This window comes from Toxotes jaculatrix, chromosome 21, assembly GCF_017976425.1.
Source record: "Toxotes jaculatrix isolate fToxJac2 chromosome 21, fToxJac2.pri, whole genome shotgun sequence".
Lineage (NCBI taxonomy): Eukaryota > Metazoa > Chordata > Actinopteri > Toxotidae > Toxotes > Toxotes jaculatrix.
Window position 1 is genome coordinate 13,898,585 of NC_054414.1, and position 10,559 is coordinate 13,909,143.

General features: G+C 38.3%; 2 protein-coding genes across 2 annotated transcripts; both read left to right on the forward strand.

Annotated features, from left to right (window-relative positions):
- Positions 1–1,925: 1,925 nt before the first annotated feature.
- Positions 1,926–5,294, forward strand: ppa1a (inorganic pyrophosphatase 1a). Its single transcript, XM_041067291.1, has 11 exons — positions 1,926–2,043; positions 2,274–2,338; positions 2,861–2,914; positions 3,249–3,368; positions 3,461–3,547; positions 3,642–3,768; positions 3,881–4,008; positions 4,268–4,353; positions 4,543–4,612; positions 4,873–4,912; positions 4,998–5,294. Exons 1-11 carry the CDS (start codon positions 1,983–1,985, stop codon positions 5,024–5,026), a joined length of 867 nt encoding a protein of 288 aa, XP_040923225.1. The 5' UTR covers positions 1,926–1,982; the 3' UTR covers positions 5,027–5,294.
- A 980-nt stretch (positions 5,295–6,274) lies between these two features.
- Positions 6,275–10,559, forward strand: sar1aa (secretion associated, Ras related GTPase 1Aa). Its single transcript, XM_041067235.1, has 7 exons — positions 6,275–6,343; positions 7,183–7,255; positions 7,467–7,586; positions 7,802–7,867; positions 8,213–8,316; positions 8,419–8,550; positions 8,667–10,559. Exons 2-7 carry the CDS (start codon positions 7,198–7,200, stop codon positions 8,781–8,783), a joined length of 597 nt encoding a protein of 198 aa, XP_040923169.1. The 5' UTR covers positions 6,275–6,343; positions 7,183–7,197; the 3' UTR covers positions 8,784–10,559.

Genomic DNA, 10,559 nt, shown 5'->3' on the forward strand with positions numbered 1-10,559 from the left:
CATTCATTGTTGAGACTTTGTTGGATGAATGTTTGATTTACTATTCTAGGCTGAAGAGGTGGTAGGTACATGTTCTCCTTTTGATCACCCTCACCCTTGCCCACAGGGGTCAAACATTTGGCTTCTAACAAAGAACAAAATCCATTCAAGAGACCAGCAAAACACTCAGCTCCGAAGCTACCTGGCCACCACAGAGACACGTTTTAGTAGGTGATAGAGAAAGTACAGACAGCAGTGTGAGTGCTGATTAAGCTCTTAAATCCTCCATCTGTAGTGGAGGCTGCAAATGACAGAGACTCGTCCATACTTGAGTGATTAAAAGTGTTTTGCTCCGACTTTTCAGGCATTCTTTAAATAGCAGCACTGCTGAGTCTGGATCACTTAAGCTGATATTTGGGCTGACTGGATCCTTTCTTCCAGCAGAAGGAGAGCAAGAAGAGAATGGTGGCATTCTGATCCATGAGGATTTCATCAATGACCAGATTATTTTGTATCGCTTTTCTGTGTTAAACACTTTTAAAAAATGCTTATTTAATTTAAAGATTGCGTGCCAAGCGCATTACATTTACAAGTGAGCCAAATGAGAATGTCTCCTGGCCAACAGAAATATTTAGCAAGGCTGCGAGCTTACAGCGTCACGTGACTCTTCTGTTGCCCAGGCTGTGACCTTGCATTGTGCACCACGCTGCCCTCGGAATCACTGTGCTTTAATTATTTATATCACAAAGGAGTTTCACTTTTTCATCACTGCTGAGGAGTTATAGATATTTGGCTCTCTAAGACAGTATGTATATTGATCATGCTTACAGCTGGAGGCATTTTTCTGTCAGTTACACTGTACGTTTTGTAGTTACACTGAATACGGAACAAGTTCTCCAAATAATCAGCTGAATGATAATCATTTATTTATGATTTAATAAACGTTACATTTACAGACCATATTCATTCTAGGTATTGTGAAAATTAATACCATATATGAATAATAAGAAGTATTTAATATAATATAATATTATCTTAATATAATAGTATAATAAGTTTAAAAAAAGTTCCCTTTGGTTCACCTGTAATGCATTTACTTATTGCACATATCTGTAATGAGGCAAAAAGTCAAATAAATGACCTTCTATATTCTATATTCACATAGTATGAAATAAATGCATTTCAGTGGGTGCAGTCAAATGTCTTACTTTGACATAAAAATGTTCAGGCAACAAGCAAACAAAAAACATTGGTACAAAGCTCAAAATGACAGATAGAAGACAGATTTACTTGGTTTCAGTTCTATTCAGCAAGTCTCAGAAAATGCCATCATTTACCACTGATATACCTGTTTTTAAAAGTGATGGATTTCAGATAAACTAAAAGATTTTTATACAGAATGTTTCTAAAAACAGGCCCCTAAGTATGTTATCAAATAGTTACAGTGAAACTGAAGAGGCAAGAAGTCACAACATGGGCACCTAATCCCGCTTTGTTAATTGGTTTACAGCTAACACCAGTCAGCTCCATCTGTTTTTGTCTGAAAAAAGCTCTCAAGGGCCACAGCTTCCAACAGGGAAATGGAAAACAAATCACTTCACACGCGAAGAAGGTAGAAACTTCACATTCATGCTGCAGCATGGAGAAGTGGTAATGAGGAAGGATTAGCTGTTGATTACAATTCTCTGAAATTCTGCTCAGAGGTTTGTTTACTCTTGTTACACTTACACTTGTTTACTCGTGTTAGCTACAGGCTCCAATTATTGGAATGTGATTTAAATTCAAGCAAACAGAAGCCAGCGTGGCTCGGTCATCTGGCCTTTACACTCTTCATGCAGCATCTCTGTTGTCACATGCAGGCAGTTGTCAGGTCTCTAACCCTGGCTTAAGAATTGCGCATGTCTGCTCCTCAGCCTCAATGACTGCTTGTCAGTCAGGAGCTGCTCAGTCCTCCTGAATTAGTGCACGGACTGCAGAGGGACAGTTTGAAACCAAGAACAGACATGAGCTTCGTCATCGAGGAGAGGGGCAGGCCGAACACCCAGGAGTACAGGGTGTTTTTCAGTAAGCATGGCTCTTTGAATGAACTAGTTTGCGTCTTGGAGGGAGACAATCCCTTCGTGGATTGTGCATAGTGTAATGGTTTCTTGAATAAGTAGCTGCTCCAGTAGCTGTACTGATAAGTAATCATAGAGTTTCATGACAGGATCACACACTTTTTAGTTGCTTGTAGTCTAAAATGTTCATTTCTGCTAGTAAATAAGGAACTAAAATGCACTTTTGCTTTTACTTAGAAAACTCTGAGGGAAAATACATCTCTCCATTCCATGACATACCCATCTACGCAAATGAAGCAGAGGTGAGCATCATGTCTCTGTTAATTCTGCAGGATTTGGAAACTCCTGTTAGACGCTTGGACAAAAATAGGGCTTTGGGCTTTACAGGGTAGTGCCAGTTGTATTTGTCTGCAGCGATGGATGGAAGCTTTCTCCCCAGCACCACCTAGGGGCCACAGTCTGTGGGCCACCTTCACTGACTTTAGTGACTTTAGAGCCAAAATGAACTGTTTCTCCACTTTGTGAGTGTTGGCAGTAAGTCATTTATCAGTGGCACACTCACTTTTCTAGTTACACTATCTCACTGATAATAAATTGGTGTTTAGTTTTTTGGACTACACTGAATATATCAGCTGTTTCTTTCAACATTCTTCAAGTTCGCGGTTTGTATAGATGTAATGCTGCAATTCTTTGATCTTCGATCTTTCACTCTGTAATCTCTGCTATGCTCGTCCTAATGACATATGTTTCACAGAAATGTATTTAAAGTAGGAAAGAGAATTCATTCTTAGCGTAACAAAACATTATTTCTGATCATCTTCCAGAATATTTTTCATGCTGTTGTGGAGGTTCCAAGATGGACAAATGCAAAGATGGAGGTATGTATTTACATATTTTGGCAACTTATTAATGTTCATTGCATGTTGCGTCCTAATGCTTAGTTCATAAATGTGGTATAAAAATAAAGTTATTAATCAGTCTGCAGTGACCATATTCTTTGCCTGTACTTGTTATAGGCATATCTCATGATTTGATGCACAATGCTGACTTTGTCATCATTACACTGTCAAAAAATGATATGACTGCAATATATCATCCTCTAGAGCATGTCTGAAATGATTACGAAAGTCACATAATTATGGTAATTACTTTTCTCTTTTTTCATTTACAGGGACAAGTTAATTTAATTTTCTTTGCGCCTATATTTCTCAGATTGCCACCAAAGATCCACTGAATCCACTGAAACAAGATGTGAAGAAGGGGAATCTTCGTTACGTAGCAAATGTGTTTCCTCACAAAGGTTACATCTGGAATTACGGAGCTATTCCACAGGCAAGTCCTGCTCAGACTATATTTAAATAACCACGAAAATCAAACTACATTAATGCTTCATCAAACATCTTTCTTTGCTTTCCATTTGACAGACGTGGGAAGACCCAAACCACAAGGACAGTGACACAGGATGCTGTGGAGACAACGACCCTATTGATATATGTGACATAGGAAATAAGGCACTGAAACAATAACGTTATTTTTGGACACTGAAGTAGTAGAAATAAATTTAACTGTTTGCAGGTTTATCAAAAACTTGTCTTTGATTTCCAGGTGTGCTCACGAGGAGAGATAATCAAAGTGAAGGTTTTGGGAACTCTGGCTTTGATCGATGAGGGTGAAACAGACTGGAAGGTCATTGTGATCAATACTGAGGACCCTGAAGCTGGCGACTTTAACAGTAGGTTTAACCCGCAATACAAGATTTTCCACACTGCCAGAAATGATGCCATCAGTTAAAATTCAAATTTACACTGTATTTAGACTTGTCCTTTGTTTTTGATTGGTTTCAGATATTGATGATGTGAGACGGCTTAAGCCTGGATATCTGGAGGCGACTGTTGATTGGTTCAAAAGATATAAAGTCCCAGATGGGAAACCTGAAAACCAGTTTGCTTTCAATGGAGAGTTCAAGGACAGGGTAAACCTTTCAGAATTTTATTTACAGCACTGTATCTCCAAAATGTTAGATTTCCTCAGGGACATGTTAAATTAAGAAGCAGAAAAAGTAAACATGAAGTCATATTTACATGAAGCATTTTCAAAGGGGTAAATTATACAGTGTTTTTTACATTCCTGAATCCTTCCTGTTTTATTTAAGCTTACCTACTTTATTTTTTCCTGGTATATTGATGCTTTCATGAAAGATGCAAATGAGGAAAATGTATTTTGTTTTCCAGGACTTTGCCATTAACACAGTGAAGAGCACCCATGAGTTTTGGAAGGCGCTGATCTCTAAGAAGACCAATGCTGGCGAGTTAAATTGGTGAGTAAGTTCATGATCAGACTATGCTCCATTATGCAAACAGTAGGTAGCATGACAAATGCTATTAGTGATATTTCCTGCTGTAACATCCTTATTATCCAGTAGTGATTGAAAATATAGATTTTTTTAGGTGCTTTAAAGTTTTAAAGCTTCAATTGTTTCCTTCGTTTTATTTATTGCTTGTGTCAGCATGAACACCAGTGTCTCAGACAGTCCGTTCTGCTGCTCTGCCGGGGATTCAGAGGCTGTGGTTAAGTCTGTAAGTCTATTTTATTTTCTCACTCATATTAGTAGCCTTAATAAGAATAAAGATGGTAACTTGGTAACTACCAAGCCTTCAGGCAAAAGCAGAGGGTCATTAGTGAAGACAGTGAAATCTGAAGGCAGTTTCTATCAGTTTAATCCCACTGATTTTTTCAGTTTTTTGTTCAATGTTATGGGTTTTTTTTTTCATAATCAAAAGGAGTCTAACATATCTAAGCTACACACACGTATTCCTCATTTCACTAACACTTACAGGCATGTGCTTTTGGAGCTGAAGATCCTATTCCAAGCTCAGGTGGGTGTTTTGTACATTTATTTGCTCTATTACAGCAACTTTATGTTGTTACTCTGTGAAAATCACATGATTGCTTATTTTTCAGTCGACAAATGGTTCTACTATGAGAAGTAGGAAGGACAAGCCAGTGCAGAGACATTCCCTCCTTCATTCCACACTTCACTCCTGTTTTCCTTCATTGGATCAGAGCAGCACATGAACTGAACAGATTGGATGTATATTTTACCTGTGTCTTTGTTCACACTTGGCCGTCTGACATTGTGTTTATCAAATCTGCTTGTTGTGTGATTGTAGCACTTTGTAAAATTCTGACCACATGAAGGCCCTTTTATGCTTTGTCATCGTTTATGTTGTAAGAGACTGCCCCATAATTTCAGGCTTGACAGAGCACTGTAATAAACCACACTAAATCCCAGGCTGTGGTATTGATTTTATTGCCTCTATTACATACTATCGTTATCATTTAGACCTGAGCTTACCTACAGAATATTGATCTGAAGAGGATAACGGTGCCCTGATGGGAAAGGAGACAGAAAAAACATGTTCTGCCTGTAATCTATAAAAAGAGACACACACTCTGTTCAATTCTTCATAGCCTCATAATTCTCTATTCAGTGTTCATGAAATGTAATAGCTACTTAACAGTACAAATGAGTGGTTATCAAAGCCCTTGTCTGTAAAAGCCATTCTGTAGGCTACAGTAAAACAATAGGCTTCAATAAGCCTCTATATTCCTTTACTGTGTAATTGGAAACAATGGCTAAAACAGCTAAAAAGTGTTCTTATGCAGCTCGTGGCATAAAAATTGTGTCTGGGTTCCTGAGGAAATAAAAACATTTTTATTTCATACAACATTCAAATAAAATTTCAGACTGGACATCACCAGATGCTTCAGATGTGCTTAAAATACTGCACATCCTATCAAGAACTTTTCTGAGAATTAGTCCATCGCTGTCGAAATTTATGTCACTTTTTTGGTTGTAAATACAAGAACTGCATACAATGGAATAGTATGAGAAGAAGAAGACTGATGAGATGCTGTCTTCATCATGTAGAGACAGTATTTAATGATTTAGAAATATGTAAAGAAAGGTTTGCACTTCTACTACAATATAGAACAGCATTACAACTGATTATTTTTGACATTTTTCATGATAGCATCTGTGTTTAATGGTAAGGATGCTTTTTTTTGCTTCCTTTTAAAATATTCTGTTACAGTCATGTTATAAAGTAAATAAGAGCAGAATTTGTGCTAATCCACCCACAAAGAGCAGCTCACAGTGGATTTTGTGTCATTTACCGCCGCTCGTCAAGAGGGGGCGCTACGGCAACAAGTTTGACGCCAATTCTGAAGAACGAGGAAGAATATCTCCGACTGACTGTTTCCAAGGAGACCATCGATACTAACTGATCGCTGGTCAGTGCCGAGAGGTGAGTTAGCTGAAACTTTAGAGAGATTTTGATGTACTCACACGATATGACAGCATACTGTGCTGTGGACGGCTCTTAATAACGAGCTCGCTCGTCGTTAAACGTTGTCCTGCCCCACGTGAGGTCAGACTCTAGAAAGCACCAGAGGTTTAACGTCATCTGACATGCTAATGCTAACTAGCCGAGCATCGTTATCTGGCTTACGTTATGTGGATCTAAATAACACACGAATCACGGCGAAACGAGCTCAAAGGAAGCGACATCACGGCTGAACACACTGCAGTGTTTTTGAGAGTAGGAGCACCACACTGCTGAGGGTTTTTATTTTGTTTTTACAACGCAGAAATCAGCGATTAACAAGCGGCGGAAAGGAAAGCAGGTTAAATGAGGATACCAAGCTAATTAATTATTTCAGATACATTCATTATCACAGATAGATGATGATGAGTACGGGTGTCTGGAGGCATAAAGTTTGCTCTAAATGATCTTGTCGCTAAAGGATAACGCTAGCCACCTGCTACTCGTAGGGGGTGGAGTTACAGCGTTATGTCACAGATATCTACACCAGGAGATTAAAACACCTGTATGATATATCACCACAAACTATAGCCCTCAATAAATGATTCACCTGATACACCTCACTGACATAATGTTAACAACTAATTGTCACAACAGTAAGTTTCACAAAGGTAGTAGTTGTTGCAGACTAGGCCCGCAACTACTGACTATTTTCATCATCGATTAATCTGCCAGTTATTTTTGTTTGACCAGCACTCCAACATCCAAAGATGTTTAGATTTAGTTTGTGATAGTAATCTGACTTCTTTTTTCTGTTTCAGGCAAAGACCCACAAGATGTCATTTTTATTTGACTGGATCTACAGGGGGTTTAGTAGCATTTTACAGTTCTTAGGTATGTTCTGTCTGCAGCTCTGAAATGGCTTAACAGTGGAAGAAAAGTACTAATATCCCACACTTCAGAAAAGCAGAATTACCACCAGTTCACTGTGTTAAATTATTGACGTGCAAGTTTTTAAATGTTGTATGCAGTCCAGGCGGTGCTAGGAGGTCAAACTACTGCATAGTTAGCAAAGTGTTCATCAGCTTTTTGTGGTTTCTTCCAGGTCTTTACAAAAAGAATGGGAAGCTGGTTTTCCTGGGCCTGGACAACGCCGGTAAAACAACACTGCTGCACATGTTGAAAGATGACCGACTTGGCCAACACGTACCCACACTGCATCCAAGTAAGGAGCGATATACAGCAGATAGTAGTGTGCCAGACTAGTAGTACAAGTTGTATCATTTTACTGGTGTCATTATGGTATATTGATTATTACTGGCAAAATATCATGACAGTATTGTGTCCTGAGTAATCTTGTGATTCCCAGCCCTGTTCTTACTATGCTGATCAAACAGTTATTGGTATAATAAACTATTTTTTTCTTTCTTTCCTACAAAGCATCTGAGGAGCTGACCATCGGTGGCATGACATTTACTACATTTGATCTGGGAGGTCACGTACAAGGTGAGATCTTCACGTACAAGGTGAGATCTTCTGGTACAAGGCGAGATCTTCCAATAATGACACACTATAGAAAAACAGTAAGTAGTTGTCTCTGATTTTTGTTACCGCAGCAGATTTAGGTGAAACATAGTTGATATTGTAGGAAAATAGAGGGGATACTAATAAAATTAACAATTCCTTCAATCTATATACCAGGACCCTGGAACTAAAGCAGCTAGTTAGTTATCTATTAGTTATCTGTATCACTATATTCAGTGACACAATGAGGGATACAATTGAATTTTCATCAGTTTCTATTTAAAACTGCTGCATCACTATCTCTAACTGTTTTTCCTTTGTTCATAGCTCGAAGAGTTTGGAAGAACTACCTGCCGGCTGTGAATGGAGTCGTCTTTCTTGTAGACTGTGCAGATCACGACAGACTCACAGAATCCAAAACTGAGCTCGATGTAAGATTGACCATCACAGTTACAAGCTGTTTCCACTGTGCAGTACTGACTGTGTCTGTGAACAGTGGATTTATGATGATTGTGCTGGTCTTGTATTTTTAGGCTCTGCTAGCAGATGAAACCATAGTCAATGTACCAGTGTTGGTGTTGGGTAATAAAATTGACCGTCCTGAGGCCATCAGTGAAGGAGGACTGAGAGGAGCTTTTGCTCTCGATGGTCAAGTGACAGGAAAGGTAGGCCCTATCTTTTCTACTCTCAGAGATAATCCAATGTTTTTGTTTGATGTGTGTGGGCACATGTCCTTGTGCCTTGTGGCGTCGTCCTCATTTATCCTTTTTATTATCAACAGGGAAATGTCTCTTTGAAGGAGCAGAACATTCGACCACTGGAGATTTTCATGTGCAGCGTGTTGAAAAAACAAGGCTACGGGGAAGGTTTCAGATGGTTATCACAGTATATCGACTGACGACACGAAGGACTGAAGCTTAAGCAGAGGGGATTTTCTTGACACATTTTCTTGAAACGTGACAAAGAATTTTGTCTCTTTGCCAGTGTCAGTCAACCCAAGTTCCAAATCATATTATTAAGAGCATATTAAGACCATATTCTTTTTAATCCTTAAAGCGTTTATTCAGGGTTTAAAGGTTTCTATGCAAACTTTTAAAAGTGGTTCATGGTGAACTGTCCTACTTGTGTTATATATGTGAGAGTTAACTCAGTTGTCCGACTGCATGGCATGTTAATTAGATCATATGTGATTATAATACACGTGCAGCCATACTTTGTGTAAGAATGTAGATATGTCAGTGTTGCATTATTTATTATCTAATAGACCAACTGCTTGAGTTGGAATTTATGAAGAAGTGAGTGATGTAAATGATGGTCTCAAAATGACTGTGGTGGCTCATTTATTGCTTGTCTGACATCAGATTAAGAGAGTCGAATTTAGATTTAACAGCTAATTAGACAAATAACAAAATGCAGAAGATTAATTTTAGTTCATTTAATCTAACAATGCGCAGACACCCACCTTCAAATTACATAGCCACAGATGTATGCCAGTGACTTTGGGATTAGCAGGGAGAGAGACTGAACAAAAGATATGTTCCAGGCTGAGTACTGAGCCAAAATAACATCAAATCCCCTTTAGAACCCAAAAAAGGAGAAAAGACAGCACGTCTCTCAAACAAGGGCAAAGATGAGGAAGTAAAGTGAGTCAAGCTGAACAGCTCACTGATGAGTGTGTTGTGATTAATGTGCTGCTCACTTTCAGTGTCTTGATAGAATTTGCTTCTTCAGTTTTGCTCTGAGAGTTACATCTTTTGCTAAATGCATTGACCCAAAGTCGTGTTACATGTTGCGTTGAAGGCAGCTAAGTTAACGTGTGCTACTTGGACTGAAAGGAGTCATTATTATCTTTTACTTTGGGATGTTCATAGAGAATTTTTCTGACTTTAATTGGCTGCCCTTGCTTTATTATAGTGTGGATGCTGTAGTAATGCATTTCCCTTGAAATGTCAGGAAGCAATAAAGAAGAATGACTAACTGTAACTGTAGCAAAGACAGTTTTACTCCACTGTATTTGAGAGTAGGAAGGAGTACACATAGTTCCAAGTCTGTTTATTGAAATCTGTTCATCATTAACTAATACTGCATAAAATACAGTGTCTCATTTATCTGCGTAGTATTGGTTACAATCTTACTTGCATTTAGCATGGCTGAAAGTCCAGCAATATTTTAAATGAGAGACTAAAATTAGTATTTAATTTTTTTTGGGTTATTTATTCCTTTATTCTAGAGCCTGAGCAATATATCTGCATGTAATCCTCATGTAGGCTTTACAACATTAACAGGGTTGAAGTGGTGCAGGTAATGTACTTTTTGACTATCTGAAGAGATATGAGAGTGCATTTGTAAACATTAATATGCTAACCTGTAAATTACTATTCTAATCTTATCTAGATACTTAAATATTTCTGTTCTTTCTGTCTGTGGATGTAAACATACATTTTTATAATGACATGTGAAACTGTATCTTCATCATTAGAAGCTGGAAATAGATAATGAGAAACAGAAGCATGTGATCGCTGAGCCCCGTTCGCTGTTTTCTGCATCCCATGTTTACAGGGTGATGTTCTGAGTATTAGGTTCTTCTCCTTTGAACAGTTTTCCCTACCAGTCACTGAACTCCTGTAAATTATGTATGATACAGATGTAAATGTTTGTACAGTAAATGCCCTTT

Excerpts from the sequence above, each read along its gene's own strand:
- sar1aa (XM_041067235.1), top strand. The coding sequence starts at position 7,198 with ATGTCATTTTTATTTGACTGGATCTACAGGGGGTTTAGTAGCATTTTA. Across the intron at positions 7,256-7,466 it reads TAGCATTTTACAGTTCTTAG|GTCTTTACAAAAAGAATGGG; the intron begins GTATGTTCTGTC and ends GGTTTCTTCCAG. Across the intron at positions 7,587-7,801 it reads CGTACCCACACTGCATCCAA|CATCTGAGGAGCTGACCATC; the intron begins GTAAGGAGCGAT and ends TTTCCTACAAAG.
- ppa1a (XM_041067291.1), top strand. The coding sequence starts at position 1,983 with ATGAGCTTCGTCATCGAGGAGAGGGGCAGGCCGAACACCCAGGAGTAC. Across the intron at positions 2,339-2,860 it reads TCTACGCAAATGAAGCAGAG|AATATTTTTCATGCTGTTGT; the intron begins GTGAGCATCATG and ends ATCATCTTCCAG. Across the intron at positions 4,354-4,542 it reads AATGCTGGCGAGTTAAATTG|CATGAACACCAGTGTCTCAG; the intron begins GTGAGTAAGTTC and ends TGCTTGTGTCAG.